Genomic DNA, 27,211 nt, shown 5'->3' on the forward strand with positions numbered 1-27,211 from the left:
GAAAAACCCCTCTGTTCTTTTGATTTTTTTCGAAAGAACTCGATTGCAGTGTGGACATAAGTAAAGTTTTTTTCGGAAAAACAGCTGTTTTTCTGAAAAAATCTGTAGTGTAGATATAGCCTCTCTCTTTCTCTTTCACACATACACAAACACACACACATTTTAAGGTTGAAAAATGCATTTTACATGCTCACATTGCTGAAGCAGGTAAGTTATTTTTCACAGAAGCAAAAATCTAACAAACCAACACCACAACGAGAGAAGGAATGTCTACCCCATATGTAGACATTCAGACCAGAAAAAAATTCTTGAAAAAGCGACAAGCAAATCAAATGGATCCTTTTTCTCCAGTGTTTTTACACCATCAATGACAATAATACTGAAATGTGTACATGACAGTACAAATTCAAAGTATTATTTAGAACTGCTAACTGCACAGTGAGGGTACGTCTAGCGTGCAAGAGGTAACCCGAAATAGCTACCCCATGTCCAAGGAACACATCCGCTATTTCAAAATAATTTTCTAAATAATGGACACATAATTTCAGCATCCCTGTAAACTTCTTTTCACGAGGAATAAGAAATATCTCAAAATAGTGCTTTATTTAGAAATTTGGTGCTGTGTAGATGCACTAAATTTTGAAATACCTTATTTCAAAGTAAAATCGGAATAAGATACACAATTTGCATACCGCAAATGGCGTATCTTATTTCGATTTTAGAGTGCAGTCTAGACATACCATATCAGAGAGGAAGTGTGGCCCAATGCTTAGGGTTGGAACCTAGGAGATATGGATTCTGTTTCTAGCTCTGTCCCAGCCTCCATGTGAAACCTTGGGCAAGTCACTTATTCAAGGTATTGAAGCACCTTCAGAATTTTCAAACATGCTCGGGGCGGGTTTGAAAATCTCCTGAGGTGCTTCTTTGCATCTTTAAGTATGTAGATGCTTTTAAAATTCATTTCTCCAGGCCTCCATTCCTGCATTTGTCCAATGGAGAACATAAGACTGCCCTGCCTGCCTACAGTGCTTCGATGATAAATTCACTAAAGCTGGAGAAGATCTCAGATACTTCAGTAGTTAGTGAGTGTGTGTGTGGAGCGGGGGGAATAAGAACCTAAGAGAGATGGAGAATAATACATACGAATATTTTCTGTCCTTGTCCAGATATTAACTATATCTCACTGTGCACATTCCCTTTTGGAAGATACCAGCTTTTTCTACTGAGATTTTTTGTTTCCTGAAGCTTTCTTTACATGTACAGGTTGAACCTCTCTAGTCCAGCACTCCCTGATCCGGCAACATCCGTAGTCTGGCATGATTTGAGTTAGCTGGATGTCCACTTACCGCGGGTGTGGCCAAGTTTCCCAGAATCCCATAAAGTTTGTTTGCAGCCACCAGGCCTGGCTTGCAGTGTTCTGTGCTGTTATTTAGCTCTAATTTACCCCAAAATGTCTTCTCAGAGCTCAGGAAGCAGTAGAAGTGTTAGTAATGCTGCTAGATAATATTGACCTCCTGTGGTTCAGCAAATTCTCTGGTTCGGCACCGGTCAGGTCCCCAGGATGCCGGACTAGAGAGGTTCACCCTGTATATTCCTACCATGCAGAAAATGCTTTATTGTGTTAATCTTCCCCCTTGTTTTCTGTTGAGAGCAGCATTGGCAACACCTGAGTCTTTCTCTTGGTTCTTCTCTTGTCCCTGTGCAGTGAGCCAGCACTCAGGGGTCATCACTAACCACCTTGGGACCCGCGCTTCCTCCCCAAACTCGGAGTCAGACAACCATGCACTTTTAGACGAGAAAGAGGACTCGTATTTCTCTGAAATCAGAAATTTTATTGCAAATAACGAGATGAATCAAGCGTCGACTTTAACAGAGAAAAGGTAAACAAACAAAGCCGCTTTCTCATGGGAACGTCTTAACAGGGTCTTCCAGGGCTGGCCAGCCATCTCCGTGCTCAGGCCCTGATTTCAAATAGCTTGAGCAGACGATAGTGATCATGAGAATCCTGCAGGGTACTCAACTTGGGCTCCTTAACCAACGTCCCGATTCCTTCCTGCTCATGGCAGAAGGTACATAAGAACGGCCACACAGGATCAGACCAGTAGCTCCCGCTAGCCCAGGACCCTGTCTTCCAACAGCGGCCTCTGCCAGGTTCCCCAGCAGGACTGAGCAGAACAGGAAATCCTCGAATGAGGCGTCGAATATGCAGAAAAGAATTGGAAAGTGCTGTACAAGGAGTCTCAGGAGTCAAAGTTCCTGTCCCAGGATGAGTGGTATAGCTCAGACTGCTCTGTAGCACGGGAGGAAAGGACGGGCTGTCTCTGGGCGTGAGCATGAGGGACGGACCCTCCATGAGTCCAGAATTCAGTGGGAAACGGCGCACACGTCAATGGGGAAGGGCACTATTCAGGAAGAATCAGACACTCATCAGTCAAGAGGTTCACTTTTCAAAACTCAGCCTTGGCTTGAGGGTCTAATCTTCTTTCGCTTGCATGCGACAGGTTGGACCTCCCTTGTCCGGCACCCTCAGGAGCTGATCGGTCCCAAAGGAGGGAGTTTGCTGGACCAGGGGAGGCCAATTCTGGCCCCCTGCTGCCAGCTGCCAAGCTCCCCCAGTGGGTCACCAGCCTCCTGGCTGCTGGGCTCCCCTCCCAGCTGCACTTCCAGCCACCACCCTTACAATGTTCCTGGCCCCAGCCCTGGCCCAGCTCCTGGCTCTGGCCATCAGCCTCAATTGCATTCCTGGCCCCTGCCACCAGCCACTCGGCCATTGGACTCCCGGCCGCCCCCACCTCCTCCCAACAGCAACATCCATGGTCCAGAGAGTCCCAGACTAGAGAGGTCCTACCTGCACAGACATCTAGTTTCTTATTTGTTTCTAGGATTGTTATTATTCTTGGGAAGCTTCTGCAAGTGCTTTTGGTGCATTGCTACCTCAAAGACGTGGCCACCATAAATCCCAGGGCGCCAGGTCCCAGAGCCTGGATCAGTTGACTCAGGGTCGCAAGGCTCAAGCTTCAGAGCCAAAAATTTTCTCACTTGGCTGGAGTCTGGGATCTGAGACCTTCCCCCACGCCAGGCCTCAGAGCTGAGGCTCCCATCTGAGCCGGAACGTTGACACTGCTATTGGGCGTCCATGAGCCCCGGTTAATCGAGCCTGGGTCGGAGACATGGAGCCCGGAGATTTTCTCTTCAGTGTTGCAAACTCTAGGCAATGGGGGGGTTCAAACTTTTTTTTCTCATAACCCAGTGGAAGAAAATTGTTGATGCTGCGACCCAGCAGAATGTGACTGGATTGTGGACTCCGGGGTGGGGTTGAGGATGGAGCTTTGGGGTGCAGGACGGGGCTCTGGCTTGGGGGGGCAGGAGGGACTGACCTCGAACGGCTCCCGGTCAGCATTGCAGCAAGGGGGCTAAAGCAGCTTCCTGCCTCTCCTGGCACCACAGACCAGGTTGTGCCCTAGAAGCAGCCGGCAGCAGGTTCCCAGCCAATAGGAGTATGGGGCTAGTACTGGGGGCAGGGGCAGTGCGGGAAGCCCTGTGCACTCTCCCCCCTCCCACACACACATCTAGGAGCCAGGCCTGTTGCCAGCCACTTCTGGGGCCCAGCGCAGTCCGTGGTGCAGGACAGGCAGGGAGCTGCCTTAGACCCCCACTGCTCCTCTGATCCCCCTGCAGCACCGAGACCCAGCGCCCAGCATCCCACCCCCCAGTCCTGGGCCACGACCCCATGTTTGAAACCTACTGGCCTAGTGCACCTTCTGTGTGAACCCCCTAGAGTCTGGGGACATGGCCACAGTGCATCAAAACGACTTGTTAAACCCTCATTTTCCTCCAAGTAAAAATACCCGTTATGGCTGCCCTGTCCCCATCCAATCCCGGAGCCCATCTCACCAAAGCCGGGAGGTTGCCAAAGGAGCACAGAAGCCCCAGCTCTGGGTTGGGGGCTGAGTTGGCCAGCAGACAGGAGAGGAAGGTCTCGGGAAAGCCAAGTGTGCAGTGCCTTGGGTTTTGACCCTGCCTGGCTGGAAATCCAGTGAGGCTGGGCTGAGACCTCAGCATGGAAGCAAACGGAGGAAAAGGGCCTCCCCTTTTCCCCCGGAAACACGATCCATAGAGAAGAACCCCCCTGCCAAAGAGAGCCCTTTTGAACAAGCTCATTAATGGCCGTGGCTTAACTTGAAACGTGGCCCAGATTCCCCAGTGTGCAGCCCCTTCAGGAAACCATCTCCCTCTCCCCATATCAATACGTCTAACGAGCTCCTCCCTACCCTGACTATTTCACCCTCTCCTCGCTTGTTTGTGTAGAGTAGACATCAGCTCTCTGTCCCCCCACCCGTCGGACTCCTTGGGGCAAATTTAGACTTCCAGTGGCGAACGTCACTAGCCTTGGAACTGCTCCAGCTCACCTCAGGTCTTCACTTGGCCCTTTGACTTTCCCTTCCATCCCCTTCCCACCAAAAGCCGTGTGGCATCATGGGCTCACTGCTCCGGTGAGTCCCGCTTCCCAAGCAGAGAAGGGTGCCTAGCCTGCTTGTCCATTTAATGGCAATTTCAAAAAGTTTTTAAAAAAAGTTTCAGATAGGACTGAAAATAAAAATGTTAAACATTTCTGGCAAATTGAAAAGACACACAGAGAAAATTGCTTTGAGTTGAATGAAACATTTTGGTTCAGTTCTTCATTCTGCTCTTCTTGAACACTTTCGATATTTCAAGTTAAGTTAGAAGAAATGGGTAAACAGCGTTTCAAACAAAAAATGGTTTCCTTAGAAAAATTATCCAAAGATTTTTTTTTTAATTTTTAGTTGGGCCAGGAAAATCCCCAAATTTGCTGAAATTGACCAACTAGTTTGTACAGATGTTGCCAAATGTTTATTTTCTCCTGGGAAAAAGTTGGCTCCATAACTTTTTGCCCAGCTAGAGTTCCACAGATCCCTTCCTTTACTCCTTCACTCCTGGGCCCAGTCGTGGATAGTCAGTTGTGTTCATGAACAAAGAACAAATTGTGCTGATGCTGAATGATTATGTGGCATTCAGCACTGAACTTTCCCGCAACGCAGCGTTGTGTTCATTGCCCACAGTAGCAACAGCCTTCTGGAACTTACATGTGGAACGCAACACTTCACTTCACTCAGAAGGCTTGTAAAAATGTGAAATGTAGACGTTTTCCATTTCCTTCTCTACTCCGTTGCCTTCATCTTAGTCCTGAAAGCAAGATAAAGTAACCCCATCTTAGCCACAAACTTCCCAGCAAAGCTGTTTGTTTAGATTGCATACGTGGAAATAAAACAGGGGGGAAAGGTTCACTGTATTTCCTGAGGGTAATTTGGAATCTTTGAACCTCGCCTGATGTAGACAAAAAAATAGACAAGAGCAGAACTTCTCTGCAGGCTGGTATAACTGATCCAGAGGGAGAATCAAATTTATGCCCGTACCTTACAGAAAATCGATCAAAATTCTCTAAAACAAACATGCTGATGATGTGTTTAGACTAAGTGACAAGATCCAGGGCTTGGAAAACATCTGAGTTTTCCCTTAATTTTTTAAACCTTATTTTGACTGAGTGATATTTAATCTACAGAGGAACCAAAAGGGACATTCTGTGTTGTACAAATGTCACTCCGTTCCAGGCCCGGTTGCAATTATGCTCCTGCTGCTCTGTTGTTTTTACAAATGACCATTGAATGCTGATACCAAGTTTGAAAGCTTTTTTTGTTTTGGTTTAAAAAAACACAAAAAAGCCAAAAATGCTTGTATGGGACCTCTATGTAATTAGTGTAATCTTGACAGTGACATTCCTGATTTTAACACAAATCAGGTTGTGGAAACGTTCGGGATGAAGAAGTTAAACTTCTCTCATTCTATTTAGCAGTACTGCAGAGCGTTCCAACTACATGTTGTGACCATTCCCAAACGGTAACTTGTTCTCTTAACCTGGCTTGCTTTATTTTCTTGGAGGCTTATATACTCTCATGTCCATATGGGTATAACCAGGGGACAAAGGAAGATTTAGGGGGGCTGTTAGGTTTCATTTCAAACTTTCCCTGTCCAGTTGTGGAGTTTTATCACTAGGTAAGTGGGTATTTTGATACTATAAGCACAAACACATACCCCTGGGTTCATAGAAGTTACAGTCCAAAGAGCGAAGATACTTAAATCCAGACTAAACAAAATCTAGTTTTAAGAATGAAATATACTTGACTCACTCTGTTAGCTCTTAGATAATCTTACGTTGGTGAGAAAGCCTGGTTTAGATTTTCTAATATTCTCAGAGGGGTAGCCCTGTTAGGCTGTAAATAAGAAGTAGTCTTGTGGCACCTTAGAGACTAACTAAAATATATACACATCTCATGAGCTTTCGTGGGCAAAACCCACTTCCTCAGACGAGTTGGAGTGGAAATAATCGAAACCGTGATATGTGTGTATGTGTGTGTGTAACAGCAAAAAAGTGCCTGTCAGTTGGAGGACCGGTGCTAATGAGTGTATTTAAGAAGGCTGGAAGTGTCCCATTCTTAGCTTTTTTATTTAAAAATGGGGTTGTTAAAGGCAGCAGAAACATGTCTTATTACACTCCAAATTACAGAGTGAGGCCGCAGAATTGACATTCACCTACAAACATGACACTGTTACCCTGGACTTGAACAAAGATATTAACTGGGTGCCGCATTATAAAGCCAGCCTTCCCTACACTGCATTTTTACATCAAAAGCTGAGAATGGGACACTTCCAGTACTCTTAATTAGCCTCGTTAGCACTGGTTCTACAACTGACAGGTACTTTTTTGCTGTTATATACCTCTTGGTTTTTGTACTTTCACTTCAACTCATCTTAGGAAGTTGGGTTTTGCTCATGAGACTACATTTGTGTTAGTCTCTAACATGCCACGGGGACTACTCATTATCTTCTAATAGATATTTTTTACCCCCAGCCATTTTGAATCATAAATAACCGGGGACGAGGGGGGCGACAGAATGGCCAGGCCCCAGTGCAAGACTAGTGGGGATGGCTCCTTGCTCCCGAAAAGGGCAGGGTCTCAGGTGGGACGGGGGACTAGCATCCGGTGGGGCTCCGGTGATGATTTAAAGGGCCCAGGACTCCGGCCACCATCACTGCCATAGTAGCGGTGGTGGCAACCATGAGTCCTGGCTCTTTTGAATCACCAAGTCCTAGGGCAGTTGCCTCTTTGGCCCCTCCCCCATACCTGTCAGCAGGCCTGTAAATAACAAATCAATGGTTAAATACCTGACGCTTGCATCATTGCTGTTCCCAACTCACCTCTTGGTTCCTTCCCTCATGCTCAAACCTTCCAGGCCAGAAATCCAAGACATGGACAGCAACTCCCAGTGTCATGGGTTAGCAAACGAGAAAACGGACGATGTGGACGAGGAGGAGGAAGAACTGGAGGAGGAAGATGACGACAGCCTGACAGGGAAGTCCCAGGATGAAACCGTATCGCCCACAACGGAGCCCCGAGGAACGTTTGAGGATGAGGAGGAGGATGAACCCGCATCTCTCACCATGAGCTTTGACCATACCCGAAGGTGGGTGGGGCCATTTCCTCCGGGAGGCCGAACGGGGTTAGATTTCTCACCCTGGGTCATTAGCAGGTCATGGTCGGTGTCGCTTTGTTTTCCAAACCATGAATCATACCTCCAGTTTGCTTGTAGGCATCAGCCCTAGGGAACTTCATTTTCACCTGGCGGGGGGGAGTACCAATAATTCAACTGAAATGCAAAACCATTAGAAGACACACACACAAGGCCTGAAAAACGCACAGCGGGGAAGGTAAACAGCACGTGGAAAAAAAAAACCCAGCCTCCTTAATGTATCATGAACACCTCTGCCCAACACAATGGGAACATCTTGATTTTCCAACCCGTGGTCAGCCAACAGAGAGCAGGTACCAGGAAGTGTAGATAACGACCACTTTGCACTCCCCCAATCCATTTTATCCACTGTAAAATGGCAGCACCTTCTTGTCTCAGGATGTCAGGCCTTGCATTCATTTCAGGTGGAACATTGCAGCTGCCCTCTGTGTGGGCAGAACGGTGTCTGCCACAGCCTTTGTTTGCGTTTTATGTCCATCCATGCCATGTACCCGGGTTAGTAACCCATCAGAAGGACAGTCTCTGGTACAATGTTGAGGTATTGAATGGGAATTCCCTTTTACTCCTGCTTCCCTGCATTGACAAGACAAAGCACCCCGGTGTAGTTACGTAACCCAAGACAGCTGACATTGACAGTGTGAAGGAGAACACTAGTGTGACACTACCCCAGGACACCTTCACGTTGGAAAGTAAAATAAAATACAGCACTGTTGGGTTGTTTGTCAAGCTGTCAAAAAGGGCGGAAAACGGAATCCACTCCGTCCTCGAGCTCTCTTCCCCGCTTGCCTTTCACAGAATCTGTGGATGAACTAGCCTGCCAAAGTTTATCCAAAGTGCGGCCCATAAATAGGGCACCAAACTAGGAACCAGGACACCAAGCTGCTGGTACGTCGCTTTGCCATTGACTCCCTGTGCACCCTAGCACTGAAGTCCCGTTAGGACTTGTCCTGGACATTTAGGCCATTTTTGACTCTCAGTATTTTCAAAGGGGAGGCGCCCCTGCAACTCACACTAACTTCATTTGGGGTTGTTGGCATTTAGGAAAAACCAGGTCATGGGTATCCAGAGATGGTCCATGAACTGGGGCACTCAACACTGAAAGTCCGCTATTGAATTTGTAGATTTAAGCCCTTCGTGTGCAGGTCCACCGTCCGGGGGAGGGGGGGACTGCCCCGGGGCCCGGCGATTCAAAGGGTGCCCAGGATTCCTGGCTAGTGTGGCAGCAGCAGTAGCCGGAGCCCCAGGCCTTTTAAATAACTGCTGGTGTGCACATGGCATGCTCCGTGTGGCTCTCGGGTCATGGGGGAGGACTGTGGTCCACTCCAGGCAGCATGTAGGGCTGGGGTGGGGCCAGGCTCCAAGCAGCATGGAGAACTGGCTATCCCTGGCCCCACCCCTTTCCCCTCAGGTCCCGCCCCTTCCAGGAGCGTGAAGCTGCCCCCTCCCACCTTTTTCAGAGGCCTGTGGAGGCTGTGGGCACTCCTGTTCTTGTGGTACAGGTCTCTGTCCACTAATGATGCTTTGATAGCTGTGGATGAAAAGTGCTATATACAGGCAGTCCCCGGGTTACATGGATCCGACTTACATCGGATCCCTACTTACAAACGGGGTGAGGGAACCCCGCACTAGCTGCTTCCCCCCAGCAGACCAGGGAGACGCGAAGCTAGCGCCCCCCTCAGCAGATCAGGGAGATGAGAAGCGGCTTTTCTCAGCAGACACCTCAGCTTGAGAATAAAGGACTGAGGGAAGTGAGGTGTGGGAGAATAAAACTGAGCTCTGGAGAAATGTTTGGCTAGAGTATCCCCTACAATATGTACCAGTTCCGACTTACATACAAATTCAACTTAAGAACAAACCTACAGTCCCTATCTTGTACGTAACCCGGGGACTGCCTGTAATGCAAAATATTGTTATATTCAGAGGGGTTTTTCAGTGCATCCGTGTTTTCCAATTCAGCCAATTAATTGGCACATTAAAAGCCTCAGGAATACGGTGCATTGGCTCTATTCCCCCAACTTTCAGGAATAGCTTAGTAATCAGGCATCTCTGATCAGGAGACTAGAATGAAAGCAGGAAATAGACCAAACCACTGACCATACAGGAGCACTAATGCTTGAGATGTACGTGCATAACCATGCTTCATGCTTTCCCCTTTTTCTTTGCTCCTTTCATCATGCCTTTTTTTTTTTTTTTTTTTTTTTTGGGTCTACCTGCTTGTCTGTCTCTCCATGCATGTGGCTTGTGAGATCCCATGGTATGTGCATGCAGGCACTGAGTTAGCGACACACACATTGGTTAGATTGTAAACGGTGAGACGAGCTAACAACAGGTCAACCCCTTCCCCTGGTCATTGGTACAGGTGTATTGAGGAGGACGAAGCCGGCTTGTTAGATTTGGAGCAGATGCCGAATTTTGGGAAGGGGCTGGATCTTCGCAAAGCAGCCGAGGAAGCATTTGACGTTAAAGATGTGTTTAATTCCACCTTAGACTCTGAGACAATAAAACAGACTCTGTACAGGCAGGCTAAAAACCAGGTAGGTATATGACAGAACATTTTACCGAGCTGGGTTCCTTCAGCCAGGTCTGTGTTCTGTCCACACTGAATCGGAATTCGGACTAACTTGGGAACCACATCTGTTTGCTGTCATGTTGCAGTCCTGGAGAAATAGGAGTTGGGAGGGAATTGTTATCTTAGGTTTTATATAATTTATTTCTTATACCATTAGAATACTGTGGAGTGAATGCAGGTTTCTCTCTCTGACTATAGAAACCTAGACAGAAATATGATGATACGATAGTTACAAACTTTGGGCTAGAACCCTCAGCTGGTGTATGTTGGACAAAGCTTCATTGGTTTCACTGGATTAATGACAAATTTGCACCAGCTGAACATCTCGCCCATTGAAACTGTAATAAAATAGAACAGGATTATTATTATTATTATTATTATTATCAATAATAACAACAATAATAAATTAATAATGGCATAAAATCTGATTCCAAATTTTATTTTCTAGACTTGCTTGGAGAATTGCATCATCTTAAGAAAATTTAGACAATGCCCTTGTTTTGCATATAGTGCTTTCAGCCTAACAAGTTGCACCTTTCAGATAAAAATTCCCCATTATTCCCAAAAGACAGGCCAGTGCGGGCACAGAAAAAGCAGATGCCGGCCTTCTTCCAAACTTGGAAGCGAAGCCCTGACATTTCAAACAACATGGAAAACTTTTTGTTTAATTAGCATGGCTCTGAGCTCACTGGGTTTGCCATCAGCAGAAATGCCACGAGAGGCTCTGTTCTCAGGGCGTTTGTATCCTGGTGCAAATAAAGCAGCAACCCATGGCATGAAGGAGCCGTTCTGTGAGCTGTCCGGCCCCATTGCCAGGACAGAGAGGATACATTGAAATGAGCTGTAGAGAACAAGTCTGTACAAAATCTGCAAACTTTTTGCCATTATCCCGCCAAAAAAAGGCCAAACAGTTCAAAGGCTTAAGTATTCTAGGGAAGGCCCCGGGACATCTTTATCTGCTTCAGATTTTACTGGGGGTGAGACCAGCTACTGATCTGGAGTCATTCTGGGCTCAAAGCAATGGGAATGTAAAACAATTTCTCTTAAAGACCACCCCAGGGTGCAAAGAAATGCAGTTTCCTAAGAGAGGTGGGAATTTAATTAAGGGTCAGGTGAGATTATGCTGGAAACCATAAGGCTACTTTTATATGAGAGGGGTCGCCGTGTTAGTCTGGATCTGCAAAAGTGACAAGGAGTCCTGTAGCACCTTATAGACTAACAGAGGTATTGGAGCATAAGCTTTCGTGGGCTAAGACCCACTTCACATGCATCTGCCGAAGTGGGTCTTTGCCCACGAAAGCTTATGCTCCAATACATCTGTTAGTCTGTAACAGTGTTTCCTGATTTTATTTGGCCATGGAACCCTTTTCAGCTTAAAATAATTTCAAGGAACCCCTAGGGTTCCCAGAATAAAATTTGGCAAGCAAAAAAAAAAAGTCCCGCCAGAATTGGTCGAGCAAAAAAACCCTGCAAAATACTCTGTGTCTTTAAGAGGGGGCGGGGCAATGCCGCATTCTCGCGGAACCCTTACTTTCACTGTGCGGAAACCTGGGGTTCCACGGAGCACCAATTGGGAAACACTGGTCTATAAGGTGCTACAGGACTCCTTGTCGCTACTTGTATAGTAGCTGCTTAAGACTGGGATCAGGAAGTTGGGGTGTGGGTTGCCTATTGGAAGAGGTGGGGTTATGTTGTACAGATTTGACTGCACTAAAGGGAGTATTTTGGTTATAAAGACAGCACTGAAGTTCTCTTCTAGTGAAAAAGGAAATCATGTCTCCTTCCAGCACAAGCCACTTGCATGCCTCTGTCTGTGTCCTTTTACTAATACGCTGAGTGTACTAACTAGTTCAGCACAACTTGATTTTTCTTGGTGGCAGTGTCAGAGCTCTGGGACATGTTACATATTGGCAGATGTGATCTTACCTGGACAATTTAAAATTCTCTGCTCTGCATGCAGGCAAGCTTGTGGGAAAATAAGATTTGATCTGGTCTGCCCCGCCCAGAAACCTCACATTTCTAACAAGGCTAGCTCCCTGTCACTGCAGTACTGCAATGCACACGTTCATGCAAATACCCCTAAAGCAACCCCCCTACAATGCATAGTGATGAGCATGAGAAACGATGGCCAGATTGCGAGCTAGATCTGAATTTGAGCTTCCATGGGGGAGGTTATATTTGGAAGGGGTTTTGGTGGGGAGGATTGTTACTGTTGTTTATTGCATTTGTATTGCGCTAGCAGATCAGTGTCCCACTGTGCTGAGCTGGGGTGGGTAACAAGCAGCCAGGTGCACCTCGCCGGGGTTAGTCCTTGGCAGGCCGCCAGATGCATTATTTACTGGCACATCCGCAGGCATGGCCACTTGCAGCTCCCATTGGCTGGGGATCGCCATTGCCAGCCAATGGGAGCTGCGGGAAGCAGCGCAGACCAGGACTCTGCAGGTACATAAGGGCATGACTACACTGCCACCTTAGTTCGAACTAGGGTGGCTAATGTCGTCGTTCGAACTTGCAAATGAAGCCCGGGATTTAAATATCCTGGGCTTTATTTGCGTGTTCCTGGGCGCCGCCATTTTTAAATGCCCTGTAGTTCGAACTACCTGCTCGTGGCTACACGTGGCACAGACTAGGTAGTTCGAATTAAAGCTCCTAATTCGAACTACCGTTACTCCTCTTGCAATGAGGGCAGGTAGTATTTAAATCCCGGGCTTCATTCGCAAGTTCGAATGCTGACATTAGCCACCCTCGTTCAAATTAGGGTGGCAGTGTAGACATACCCTCACAGGTCCAGCAGCCTGCCAGGGGCTAACCCAGGTGTCCTGCATCCAGCCCATAGGCCAATTACTACCCAGGCCTGTGCTAGGCTCTGTACAGAGATTGCAGTAAAGAGAGCATCCTAGGGCGAGCTCCCATCCTGCAAAGATTTAGACACGTACCTGTCATTAAACAGGGGGTCATTCCCTCGACTGTAACCCACCAGGCGTAAAGTTCAGCACAGGCATAAAGCGGTGCAGGATCAGGACCGGGGTTGTTCTAAGGTGCAAAACAATGGATGAGACAAACAAACGTGGAGGAGGGAGAAGACCTCGGTAGCAGCAAAGCCACCAAATGATCATCCATAAGCAGACGGACCAGGCTTTGTCAGCTAGCCGTGCTGTGATGAAGACACCCAAACATGCCTGCCCACATACCACATGCACGTTCCCAAACAGACCCTCCTGCAGGCTCCGACTCCCCCCAGGCCCAGTGGAGACGTGCAGGGAAATCCGCATTTCAAAGTCTCCTTTTCCTTGAGCCAACGATTGCTTGTGGGGACCAGAGTTTCACAGGCACGAGTGCCTGCTTTCCTCAGGTGCACTGCACAACTACCCTGCTCAGGTGTGTGTGCATGCAGCGGGGGGAGGGGCGCACGACTCATTAGCAACACGCACAGTTCCATGTGCGCTTCTGAAAACTGGCCGCCAGAACTCCCTGGCTACGTCTAGATTGCATCCCTTTTATGAAAAAGGGATGCAAATTAGACGTATCTCAATTGCTAATGAAGCGGGGATTTAAATCTCCCCCACTTCATTAGCATAAAAATGGCTGCCGCTTTTTTTCGGCTCAGAGCTTTACCGGAAAAAAGCGCCAGTCTAGACGCGGATCTTTCAGAAAATAAAGCCTTATTTTAAGAGGGATAAGGGATCTTTCAGAAAAGGCTTTTCTTTTTCTTTTTCAGAAAAGTCTAGACTGGTGCTTTTTTCCGGCAAAGCTCCGAGCTGAAAAAAAGCGGCAGCCATTTTTATGCTAATGAAGCTGGGGAGAGTTAAATCCTCGCTTCATTAGCAATTGCGATACGTCTAATTTGCATCCCTTTTACGAAAAAGGGACGCAATCTAGACATAGCCCCTGAGTACGTTCGCTGGGAAGAATAATGCCCTTTCCGGGAGGGGCCTAGAAGCAAATGGCAGCATTTGTTGTGCAGTGTAAAGTTCAAGGAAGCAAGTTAAGGAGTTAGTTTAAGACACTCTTTCTAAACCCACTGTTGCCTGCCAAAACTCTAGACCAGTGATGGGCAATTGAGGCTAGTGAGTGGGCTGCATGAGTGGACTCCTTCCTGTCAGTGAGCAGCAAAACTGTCCTAATCAAGAAAGTCTCCTGGGTTAGGACAGTTTTGCTCACTGCGCTTGCCTGCCTAGAATCAGCAGTGTGCTGGGTTGAACTGGAGCAGCACTGAGACTGGATGCAGAGGGAGTGCCCGGCTCTCACAGTCAGGCTATGTCTAGACTGCAAGCCTCTTTCGAAAGAGGCTCTTTCGAAAGATACTTTCGAAAGAGCCTCTTTCGAAAGAGAGCGTCTAGACTGCACGCGGAACTTTCGAAAGAGCAAGCCGCTTTTTCGAAAGAAAGCACCCAGTGAGTTTGGATGCTCTCTTTCGAAGAAGCCCTATTTACATTCAAGAACGCCTTCTTTCGAAAGAAGCACTTTCGAAAGAAGGCGTTCTTCCTCGTGAAATGAGGTTTACCGCCGTCGAAAGAAAAGCCGCGTTCTTTCGATTTAATTTCGAAAGAACGTGGCTGCAGTCTAGACGCAGGTGAAGTTTTTTCGGAAAAAGGCTACTTTTCCCGAAAAAAACCCTGAGTCTGGACACAGCCTCAGTGTTGGGTGCAATCCACCCACGCCTCACTTCACGTGCTTTACGTGTGTGTCGCTTTAGTAACACCAGTAGGAAAAAAATGGACACAGATGGAAACCAGCAGAATCTGGCAACCCTACGCATGGGCAACAGCAAACAAAACATCTTGACAGCCACATAAAGAACCCTGCTGGGTGGCAGGTTGTCCATCCCTGCTCTGGGGCAAGGGCCGTGTGTTTTCCTCACCTGTGAACATAGATGTGGATTGTCAGGCATGATTCCTGTCCCACTCCACAGTGACTGACACTGATCCTCCTGAGTTTCTGGTATGCAAAAGTCACATGACTTGCTACTTCCTGGGGATTATCCCAGGTACCAGGAAGTGTGCATTCACCCATTTCCCTTCCTGTGCTTCTTCCCCTCCTGTAGGCTTATGCAATGATGCTGTCCCTTTCTGAGAACACTCCCCTTCATACTTCCTCCCAGAATTCTCTGGATGCTTGGTTGAACATGGCAGGAGCAGCGTCAGAGTCGGGGACCTTTAACCCCATCAACCACCTCTGACGGGTCGAGAAGGCGCGGGTTGAGAGTCCGAGCGAGGAGGTGGCGGAGCTGCGGGTGCTTTATCAGAAATTCAGGCACGCAGAAGATGGATCAGAGGGCCTCAGGGAGTCGTCTGGGCTTTTGGCTGGGAGACTAAACCTGTCACCTGTGACCTGCCAGTCCCGCCTTGGGATTGATTGGCAGGTGCTCCTTCCAAGAAACCCTCCACACAGGACAGCCCTGAAGCAGCCCTGGGATTCCGCCATCTCTAAGAATCGTGTAAACAAGAAGAGAATTGCAACGGTGCAATCATATACCGGCCCCAACACAGTGACAAGCCAATATACCTGAGCCAGCTACTTTCTGCTTATAAACTAAAACTTGAAGTCATTCAACCCTCTGCCCCCCGCTCCTCCCCCCACAACACACACACACACACAACATTCACTCCCGCTGAATAACAGTCCCCAGGGGGGAAAAGATCAAGAGCTGCTCCATCCCTGGTGTGATTGCAATGTGGACCCCAGAGTGATAGCCTGGAATGGTGAATGTGCCCCATTAAACTTCGCTCTTTGAAAGAGCAGGCAAAACTCCACTGCCCGCAATAGCACCCTCTCCAACATGCAATGTCCACACAGGGCTGGCTTCTGCCAAGAGCACAAACAACTGGTGCAGGAGTATTTCTGGGGCTGCACATATGTGCCCACAAACACATAGACAACGTTAGCTTGACCCTAGACAACGCCTATGTATGTCGCCCCCAAAGGGTCTTTCAAATGCTGTCACTTCAATGTCGGGGGAGAAACCCCTTGTGTGGGATTGCTGGTGGTTGCTTATGCCGAGAATCATGCTCCCACTTCCCTCATCATTTTGATTATATGGCTAAAGAAAAAACCCCACGCCCTTCCTTTTTGAATAACTTTGAGTGCTGCTCCGCTCTCCAAGCATGTGGGCAACGATATGTTTTCTCTCTGGATCTAAAATTACTTGCAAGTGTTTATGGATGATTTTCCATTGCTTCACCATCTCGGCTCTTTTGCAGGCCTAAAGCAGCCGCCAGAAATCTTGCGACATTGGTTTGTGCGCTCGCTGCATTGGAATAACAACCTGGTATTGTAGCTATGATTTGTAGAGGTCACGCGAAAGCGGGAAATCATTCTGAAAGGGGTGAGAAATATTACAAAGGGTAACACGAGCTTCTCGGACGACGTTTGTAATGTGTGTGCTGAGAAATGCCTAGATTTGGTGTCACCGAATCAGAGATGCCTGAAGGTAAGATAGGTGCCTGCCCCAACGGGACTTTAAATTAAAGTAGAGGGGCCCCAAATTTGCCCATCTGAGTGCTGCATCAGCAACTCGCCTAGGGACCTCCGGCTGCTTGAAGGACCCGGTTTTGTACAAGCCCAGTTCTGATCCCACCGAGGGTACGTCTACACAGCAACGTTATTTCGGAATAACTGATGTTATTCCAAAATAACATAGTGCGTGTCTACACTACAAGCCTTTACTTTGAAATAACGTCGAGCTGGAAGACTTCCTACTCCAACTCATGGGAACTCTCATTTAATGAGGAGTAAAAGAAGTCGAAGGAAGAGTGTGTAGGCAGCATCAAAAGTCGAGGTAAGCTATTTCGACTTAAGCTACACAATTGATGTAGCGGAAGTTGCATTGCTTAATTTGACTTTAGCCTTGCTGTGTAGATGTGCCTTCAGTGAGCAGGGCTCTTTCCACTGACTTAAATGGAATTGGGAGCAGGTCCCAGACACTTAACGCTGGTTAACTCCTGGTAGTAAGCGCTACTCCTTGTAGTAAGTGCTACACCTCGTGGTAAGTGTTTTCAGAATGGGATCAGTAGTCAACTTCAGAGACATTTCTCACGGTAGTAAGCACATCTGTGTTTGAGAGATTGGACCCCTAGTTTATAAGTATGAGAACAGACAGTAGCAGCTCTGCTGTTTAACACAGGGGTGAAGATCATAGAAGCAGTGGAGGTTCCAGCATGCAATGCTTCATCTTGAAACAATGGCTTAGATTACAATGGAGCATTGCATGCTGGGATTTGTAGTCTTGATGGGCCACACCTCACACTCCAGATGTCAGCCACGAGGCCTCAGCTGGTTGCCACTGGGATAGAGAGAATGGAAGGATAATTAGCAGCATTGCATAATTCTCCATAGTTCACCCTGCGAAAGATGACACGCCTCCCGCTAGTTTCTCCAACACACCATGAATATGTGCCGAAGGCTCCGAGTCCAGCAGTGATGTATTTAATTTCCCCCACCCCCTCCGGTTTCAGATATTTGCACAAAGCTCTTGACTAGGCATAGCCCAAGAACTGACAAGGTCAAAAGAAACCAGTCTCTAAGAGTCAGATGAAACATTCCTTTCCCTGGCACGTCTGCCTATGCTAACATTACAGTACTTGCCATTTACTTGGGCTTTAAATTATTCCTATAGGGGCCAATTTAAAATAATGAAATAATTGTTTTTTTTCCTAATGGAATTTACCTTAATCTGTATATAACTTGTAATTTTTTTTCGAATTCTTTTCTTATTTTATTTCTTCCTTAACAGTATTTTTGCATTGGATATCATTATTGTGAAGAAATAATGTTAATATAAGTATCTAGTGAAGGACCAAAATTGTGTAATTAAGGTTGTATGTTGTATGATTGATAACCAGGGAGTAGATTTTGTATGTGCCAAATGACCCTACATAATCCTGCTATTCTTGCTACCGATTTTTCCGACAATCATCTGTTTTGTTAAATTTCAGTTTCCAACTACATGTGCATGTAGGATGTGTTCTATTTATTTCTTTTATTGTTTGGGGGAAAAATCTCACAACCAGAAAACAACAACAAAAGAAAAATCCTTTTCCAACATGCCCTTACTAAAAAAACAAACACATTTAAAAAGAGAGAGAGAGAAATACAGCAACAAAACCTGTAAATAAAAATAACTGTGAAACTCCATATTGTAGCCAATATGGCATGCAATGCAAATGTGCCATATTTGAGGGGAGAAAATCAGTGCTTATTTTTATACAGGAATGGAAACAAAATCCCAGTGGTGTAATGTTTTGTTAACTGCAAGCAATCTATGCCTTGTAAATACCTCACATACAAATCTAGGAGGGCAGATGGTTAACACTGTAAAACATCAGGAGAACACCCATTCAGCTGGCATTTGTCGCCATTTCTGAAAGGATCTGGTATAATTACCAGAACAAAAAGGTGGCTCTTCTAAAACGGGGTCGTACGTAGCGAGGTTATCAGCAATACCGTTACCAAAATATTTACTCTTTTGCAAAACAAACATACCCCAAAAGAACCCACAAGGTGAAGTTTCATCCTGCAAATATTCTTCACTTTAAAGTAAATCAATAGGTTGAACCTCTCTGGTCCGGCAACATCCATGGTCTGGCATGATTTTAGTTTGCTAGATGTCCACTTATCATGGGTGTGGCCAAGTTTCCCACAGTCCCATAAAGTTTATTTACAGCCTCCAGGCCTTGCTCTCAGTATTCTATGCTGTTATTTAGCTCTAACTTACCCCTAAACCTTCAGAGGGGTAGCCTAGTTAGTTTGTAACTGGGAAAACTTAAAAAACAACAAAAAGTCTTGCAGCACCTTAGAGACTAACACAACTTGTAGATGGCATCATGAACTTTCGTGGGCACAACCCACTTCTTCAGATGAATGGAGTTACCCCTAAATGTCTTCTAAGAGCGAAGTGAGCAGTGGAAGGGTTGCCTGATGATATTGACCTCCGTGGTCCGGCAAATTCTCTAGTTCGGCATCGATCAGGTCCCAAGGATGCCGGACTAGAGAGGTTCAACCTTGCATGTGTTTGCAGGATCAAGGCTAAGCAGCCCACTCCTATTGATACTATCAGTGATCGTGCTCACCACACACCAGCAGGCATTTAAGCACGTTCTAAACTTTAAGCATAGGAGGCAGCCATCCCTCCTCTGTTAAAACAGGTAAGCCTGTGCTTGGACTGTTCTTTGTTTAAAGTTAAGCACATGCTAATGTCCCTTTCTGGAGTGGGTGCCCTGCTAGAAAAAGCCCTCAGAGTAGGAGCAAGGATCTGGCATGGCGTTTTGAGGAGGTCAACCTCGCTTCTCCGTGTGTGGAGATCAATGGCGACCTTATCTCCAAACCTTGGGCAAAGAACTTAGAAACAGAAATAGTATAAAAGCTTTTTTTTTTTGGTCTTCCCTGCAGTCTGTGGACACCGCCCCATTATTTGCTGCACTGTTTCTTCAAAAGAACAAATGTGCTCAGAGCTCTTAATTCTGCCTGAGGTGGAGCAGTGTCTGTTTACCTTCTAGGTGCTGCGGCTAAGTAGTTCACTGATTTGAATAGGGCTGGTGGAGGAGACGTTAGCACTCACCGTGAGCAAGGGGGACGCTGTCTAGGCCTATATTAAGGAGATAAAAGATTTTTTTTTAATCATAAAATGATTTTTTTCTGTTTCCTGTGACAGGTTGAACCTCTCTAGTCTGGCACTCTGGTCTGGCAACATCTGTGGTCTGGCATGATTTTAGTTTTCCAGGTGGCCACTTAGCATGGGTGTGGCCAACTTTCCTGCAGTCCCATAAAGTTGGTTGACAGCCACCAGTCCTGGCTCTCAGTGTTCTGTGCTGTGATTTAGCTCTAATTCACCCCTAAATGTCTTCTAAGAGCCCAGCAAGCAGGGGAAGTGTTGGTGATGCTGGGAAGCAATATTGACCTCCCGTGGTCCAGCAAATTCTCTGGTTTGGCACTGGCCAGGTCCCAAGGGCGCCGGACTAGACAGGTTCAACCTGTACTTAAAAAGACCACACTTTGTTTCCTTCCTTTTCTTCTAGCTGGTCTGTGTCCATTTCAGAATCCAGACTTCTCTGAATCAGCACTGACTACACATTTTAAGATATTTCCCCCAAGCCAGATAAACAAACACCACCCCAATTAAATTTCGTATCCCTTCGCCCCTTCTTTAATTGCACTCAGAGTGTCGTGATTGGTAGCTCCTGATTCTGGGGGGCTTGAACAAAACACGGTTGCTTATTCTGAAGGATGTGCTCTGAGACCTGCTTATGTCAAGAATAAATAGTGGCAAGAATGATCCCACGTCAGGACGGAGACTCCTCTAGAGCTAGCAATGGGCAGGATCTGGGGTCTTCGCGGGAGCTAAGTAGTGCCCGTGCACACTACACCACTACCATATTATGCTCAGGAACCATGTGCTACATCGGGGGGGGGGGGAGTTGGAGGGACTGCCATAAGGCCTGGTAACTGTTTGAAATCAAGGGTCCTGTCCCAGAGGTGATGATGGGGGAGGGGGGCTATTTTTATAACCTGTTTTCCTGTCTGCAGCAGGTAGCCATATTGCCATAGTAACACGGGGAGAAAGTGGGGACGAACTGGACCCGCAAAGTGGTTGTTCCTGTCACTCGGTGGATCCAAGTTGAACATTAGCAGCCTCTGGCTGTGCCAAACTGTTCAGTACTGCTGAAATAAAACTATTAGGCAGAGGGGCCCTTCCTTCTACTGATTGCTTCTTTCAGTGTAGATATTTTATATACGTGCTAATTATAAAAGCAAAATAAAAAAGTTCAAAGTACCTGCTGCTCCTCTCTGTTGCTCACTCAGACGCCAGCATTCAAAGTCAAGAGGTTAGTCACTTGGCAGGTACAGACCGTTCAAGGTGCAATGCGAACGTGCCAGCTCCATCCAGGTAGAATGCACTTGCTTTGTGTTTTTGGGAGCGCCGGGTCTGTCTGGGGAGAATGCACCTGATCTGCTGTTAGACACATCAGGCACGTGCCCGTCGGAGACACTTGCTGACTGTTTTCCAGAATCCATCGCCTGGGCTGCTGAACGTCCCGGCTGCGCCCCATAATCGCATGTCGTGACGTCACTGGACGATCAGAGCCCAGCCGGGTGCTGGCAACAACCCAAACCCAGAGGGTTACGAGCACCACAAGAGCTGACACGCCACACGGCATTCCAGGATGCAAAACCAAGTTCTGATTTTCTGTCTTGCTCCACACCCTTCGTGGAGTCACTCGGGTTCCCCCGAAATCAGCACTTAGAAAGTCAATGGCTATTGGCAACGGCTTCTTTTCTTTGCATTTCAGACGCAGCCTTTACAAGAGCACTTGCACAATGACATATTACCATGTTTAGACTCTAAGGATCAAAGCACTGGATTGTGAGACCCCTGTCCCCCCTCCAGCCTATTTCAATCTACTGACTTGCATTCAATTTTTACGTGCTGTATTTTGTGTGTGTGCGTGCGTGTGTGCGTGTGGGGGGGGGGGGGGGAAGCATCATGGTGTAGGAACCTGCACTTTGCTGCCTGTTTCAAAACAAACAGGGAGTGAAGCAGTCTGCTCAGCCGTGTGTTGGTAACTTGAGGGCAAAAGCTCTGCTCCTAGTGGATGGTCAGTAGTGTTTAAAGCCATGAAACGGTTGCTCTGTAGTGTTGAGTAATACTGTGATTACAATGTTATTGCATTCGTTCGATATTTTTTTTCTTTATTCTGTCATTGATTCTTATTACCACTTTTGGAAAAAGAATGAAAAAGAGAGAGGGGGGAAAAAAGGCAGCTTTGATTTCCAAATGTGCAATTCACATGTGAACAAAGTCATTCTGAAACTGTTCCTCAATGTATTTTACGTTCTCATCACGCTCTTCAAAGCAAGAGATATTTTGCCCTGATATCATTTTCAGCCTGCAGAAGATGTAATTTAAAACATATATATATTATGCTTGCAAAAATCATACATCTGCATCCTATGTCAATCCTTCTCCCATTGTTACAATACAGATTTGATTTAGGGCTTGGTTTTTTGTTTTGTTTTTTTCCTTTAGAACTGTATAGTGTTTTGTTTTGTTTTTAAAAAGAAATCAATTGTAAATGTCTGGTTTTCATATAATGTTTAAAAAACATTGAGAAAGAGGATGGTGCTTGTTCCATATCATTCTTGATTGTATATTGCTTCTGTTATGTTTATAAGTAAACTGTGCATGACTTGTGTTTAGCAGTCATTATGGTGTCTGTTTGTGAAATTTTTATCAAAAAGAAAAAAAATTCTGTAGATGCACTTATTGTATATGTGATTAGGTTCTGCGTCCAAGGCTTGAGGCCTTGAACTGCCAAGGAAGAGAAAAAAAGAGGCGGCAGTTATTAATTAATATGAAATCGCTTTGTTGGGAGCATACTGAAATAAAAGAGATGATGTGTAGAAAATCACTCAAAAAGGCGATTTTACCAATTTCATTTTGATGCTTGTGATAAAAGGCAAATGTATTTGTGTAGAGAAAGACCTTTAAAATAATGACTAGGGAAGCTGATTTTGAGGTTAATGCTGTAGAATAGGAATGTATACCAAATGTAATCTTTCCAATGCTACAATGAATTTATACATGAGATTGATATGCAATAAACCTGTGTGCTTTTCTAAGGAACGGCCCTGGGAGCTTTCTTGACCCCAGACAATCTACCTTAAAGTGATGCTTGAAAATTGTGCCACATTTTCATTGTGAAAGTTGAGAAATCCCAAAGGGTGCTGGTTGGACCTAAGAAACTCATCAGCGGGCCCGTGTGTTTCTGTGGGAACAGAGGTTTGAATAAAGGACGGGGCCCTTCATGGCTTTCTGGTTTTAGGTGAGATGGGGTTGTAAAAGTTGGGGGGGCGGGGCTGGACTCTGTGATCGTCTCAGTTTAGAAAAACAGCATCTTGGATTCCCTGTGCCCGCCCGACTCTGCTGTTGTTGCTGTGTTTTAAACAGAGCGGCAAAGGACAGTCCATTTCTTTTTCCGGCGGTAAGTTACACGTCATATGGACATAGGGCAGGGGTGGGCAATGAAACGGCGTCTGCTCACCAAGGTTAGCTCCTGGGAGCTGCTGCTGCTTTATCTACCTGCGCCGTCGCGGGTCCGGGTGATGGCAGCTCCCGTTGGCCGGGGCCGGCAATCTGCGGCCAACAGGAGCTGCGATTCCCCGGACCTGCAATGGCGCAGGTAACTTCGGTGGTGTGGGGGCCCACCAGGAACTAACCCTGGCAAACCGGATCCAGCCCACAGGCTAGTATTTGCCCATCCCCGAGGAAGAGACTCACAAGGGCTTCTCCAATGACAAGGGGAACACTACAGTGCTGGTGATATTTCTTTAGAGAAGGCCCAAGGATGAGGAGTGAGAGCAGAGGCATGAACTCGCTTGTCAGGAGAAAGGGCTTGTGGTGACCACTAAAGGTGGCAGGACATTTGCATTAAGAACATAAGAACGGCCCCAGTGGGTCAGACCTACGGTCCATTTAGCCCAGTGTCCTGTCTTCCCACAGTGGCCAAAGCCAGGTGCCCCAGAGGGAATGAACAGAGCAGGGAATCATCAAGTAATCCCTCCCCTGTCACCCATTCCCAGCTTGTGACAAACAGACTCTAGGGACTCCATTCCAACCCATCCTGCATAATAGTCATTGATGGACCTAACCTCCATGAATGTATCTATCTCTTTCTTGAACCCTGGCCTTCACAACATCCTTTGGCAAGGAGTTCCGCAGGTTGATTGTGAGTTGCATGAAGAAGTATTTCCTTTTGTTTGCTTTAAACCTGCTACCTATTAACATTGTAGAATGACCTTAATGAGCGTAACCTTTACATGGCCACATCTGAAAGGCAGCAAGAGACATGTTAAGCAGAACTTCTGGATGTTTTGGAGATGACATTGGCGTTTCTGGTACTCTAACCCTCTTGAGTTCTTCTTCCCAGGTCAAGAAGAGATGTCCAACGCTATTGGGTACGCAAACGTCAAACTAATGAGGTTTCCTGTTTCTTAGCCGAAAATTCGCAGTGGCAGGTGAGTCTCTTCCATTCTGTGAGAAGAACTGAAATCTGTTGTGAATATTTTCCCCTCAATGTGGTGAGTGGAGAGTTAGTGAAATCTCTAGCGGTGGCGGTCAGAGGTTTCAGCGAGGGTCACTTGAAGCAAAACCGACTTGAAAGCAGGGTCTTTGAACTCACCATGTGCATTACAAAACTGATGAATGGTCCAAGCTTCAAAAAGTCATTCATGGTGCTCATATGACAGTATCCAGCATACTACATAATAGCACTTCCCGGGCATTGGCCATATAAGGATTTTGGTCTCGGCCGAACTTTGAATTGAAATCCTCTGCCTCTGTGGCAGCTGGCAACCTCTCTCCTCATTAGCCCTGGAGGGGAGTTAAAAAAAATCTATTGGATAAGAAAGCTTTGATAATAGAGTGATTGTCAGGCGGGCTTTAGCGAGAGAACAGAGACATTGAAGAGAATATTGCTGACAAGCGGACTTTGTCATCCAGAAAGCACTCGCTTCTCCCCATAAACTGGTGAGAAAAAGGCTCCATTTGTAGGGAGAGAAAAATAATCAACAGGAGAAGGGGGAAAAGAAAGCCAAGGAAAGATCTGTTCCCAGCAAAATGTGTGTTGTCCATGGTGGGGTAGATCCATCATCTTCCTGAGTAGAGTTCCATCCTGTTCATTTGCCGGGACATCTGTTCTCTGCCAATAACCTTATTTTCTTGAATATACAAAATGCAGCCTAATAATCCAAATAGGTGTTTGATTATGCGTACGTAGGTCTACGAATGAGGCGTGAGTTCCAAAAGCCAGGGAGAGGGTCAAAAAGATTAGAAATGGGAGGAGGGTAAAATACAGCCTGTGGATCACATCTAGTCCATGGACCCTTTTGTCTGGCCCCTGGACTCAATCCTGCATCCCCCCCTTCTGGCCCAACAACAAAAATGATTCGGGGCATGGAACAACTGCCATAGGAGGGGAGATTTAAAAGACTGGGACTTGTCAGCTTGGAAAAGAGATCACTAAGGGGGATATGAAGGTGTGGAAAAAGTGAATAAAGAAGACTCATTTATTGCTTCCCATAACACAAGAACTCAGGGTCACCAAATGAAATTAATAGGTAGCAGGTGTAAAACAAACAGAAGGAGGTTTTTCTTCACACACCGTGCAGTCAACCTGTGGAACTCCCTGCCAGAGGATGTTGTGAAGATCAGGACTTTAAGAGGGTTGAAAAAAGAGCTATATAAATTCATGGAGGAGAGGTCCACCGATGGCTATTAGTCAGGATGGGGAGGAATGGTGTCCCTAGCCTCTCTTTGTCAGGGTGGGATCACTTGATGATTCCCTGTTCAGTTCATTCCTTTTGGGGCACCTGGCATTGGCCACTGTCAGAAGACAGGACACTGGGCTAGATGGACCTTTGGTCTGACCCATTATGGCCGTTCCTATGTCTCTAAAACTACAGTCCCGCTTGCTCGCTGGAGTGCGAGATATTGTAACGCCAGCAGGCAGAATTGAGCCTGGGACCTCTGGAGCTTAGTGCATGAGCCTCTACCACATGCTCCAAAACCCAGCTGGCTGGTGGCTAAGGCTATAGAGCAGACACATTAAGTTCTCTGTGAGGGTCTCGGGGCCACGAGGTGGAAGAGTGCCCCACCCAGCAGAGGTGTGGGGGTTACAGTGTCGTCCACTTTCCATTGCTGACCCAGCCCAGAGGACAACGTGCAGATCGGTACGTTAGTTTGCCACTTGTTAGTGTGACGGGGCAACCTCTGCATGTGTCCTACCTTGTCCGAGGGAGCTGCACTCCAGAGAAAGGGCACTCTGTCTCGGGCCATTTCTGGGGTCTCCGGCCATTTCTGGTCCCTTCTTGGAAATACGATGGAAAACCACTTTTCTTGTGCTAATTCGCGTGCAGAAATGACATACATCCGTCATGAGGCCTGGGCAGAGCCACCATGTCTGAGGGACGAGCCAAACTCTTCTGAGGTTTGGGATGTGCTTTGGATGTGGCTTCCGGCTAGGACTGGAGCCACCTGCTAAATTTGGCTCTGGACTTGAATATTTCTGCTATTCAGTGCTAAGGGTCTGGATCGAGCCCTCTTTGAACTGTATTTTTTTAAGCACCAGCTAGTTCTCATCAACAGCTCGATTCCTCGAAACCCATCAGTAGCTTGAAGTAGCTTCCTCCTTGCTTCTACCATTGAAGCTCTTCCATAGTTGAGAGACGGGTTGGGGAACCAGCCTTAGAAATGTGTGAACAAGATGAGCCCTGTTCTGCCATCTCCCTGCCCCCCGCCACCCTCGCCCAACAGAGCGATGACAGAGCCTCTGTCAACGGACTTGCCAATAGCTCCCTGTCTCGTGTGAAGGTCACTGCACAGAGATGTCCTGGAGAGAGCCCAACGGGAAGATTCCCCCCTTGCGCACTGGCACGATGTAATAGGTCAGGGGAACAATGAAGAACAGGATCAGCAATGAAGCGCGCGATTGTTCTGGGGAGGATTCACGCCCACGGCAAATTCCGTCGCAGGGCAATCCTCGAAGGCAGAGAAAATGCCCCTTATTATATCAGCTTGCACCCTGCGGGAGCAGATCTGTCAAGGTCAGCAACGCACGATGGGGGGAACTTCTAAAGCCCCGAAACCTGCCTGCTGCAGCCACCCAGGCGGTGAGCGAATGCTGATATCCTTCCGCTTGGCCCTGGAGAACCGGAGTTTATCTTTAGAGCTCAGGATTTCTGGCTCCCGGCCCTGAGCCAAATGAGAACCATGGAGATTTGGGGTTTTTTTTTTAAAAAACAAAACTCTATTGTTTTTTGCACAAAAAATGGCTCTCGATTCAGGTTAGGGATAAGTTTGAGGTGAAAGCGCAGCTCAGTTCTGATAGAATCCAGCCAAGTCAGCCAGGCCTGTTGATAGCGGGTGGGAGGAAGTAAAAGGGGCAGCTGTCCTGGGCCCGGTGATTCAAAAGCGCTCAGAGCGCCCCTCGCTGCTACTTCAATAGCAATGGCGGCCAGAGCCCAGGAGAGTAACCTCAAGCCC

General features: G+C 46.9%; 1 protein-coding gene and 1 long non-coding RNA gene across 7 annotated transcripts in view; one reads left to right on the plus strand and one right to left on the minus strand.

The window, feature by feature from the left end:
• PRDM16 (PR/SET domain 16) overlaps positions 1-22,791 on the plus strand; it is a 539,129-nt gene extending 516,338 nt beyond the window's left edge. For 4 of the 6 annotated variants that reach the window (XM_075906566.1, XM_075906567.1, XM_075906571.1 and 1 more), the window contains 4 exons: positions 1,706-1,880; positions 7,311-7,541; positions 9,967-10,141; positions 15,221-22,791. In XM_075906566.1, coding sequence (XP_075762681.1) covers positions 1,706-1,880; positions 7,311-7,541; positions 9,967-10,141; positions 15,221-15,355 — 716 coding nt within the window. In that variant the 3' untranslated portion in view covers positions 15,356-22,791. The remainder of the gene's footprint in view (positions 1-1,705; positions 1,881-7,310; positions 7,542-9,966; positions 10,142-15,220) is intronic. The other 2 variants (XM_075906569.1, XM_075906568.1) reach the window with 2 other exon arrangements.
• LOC142819437 (uncharacterized) lies at positions 7,553-21,084 on the minus strand. Its single transcript, XR_012897336.1, has 4 exons — positions 20,946-21,084; positions 13,113-13,209; positions 10,167-10,264; positions 7,553-7,696 (listed from the first exon to the last, which is right to left on the minus strand). It is a non-coding gene; the product is annotated as an uncharacterized LOC142819437 (long non-coding RNA).
• Positions 22,792-27,211: the final 4,420 nt, after the last annotated feature.

Source organism: Pelodiscus sinensis, chromosome 23, assembly GCF_049634645.1.
Source record: "Pelodiscus sinensis isolate JC-2024 chromosome 23, ASM4963464v1, whole genome shotgun sequence".
NCBI classification, from domain to species: Eukaryota; Metazoa; Chordata; order Testudines; family Trionychidae; genus Pelodiscus; species Pelodiscus sinensis.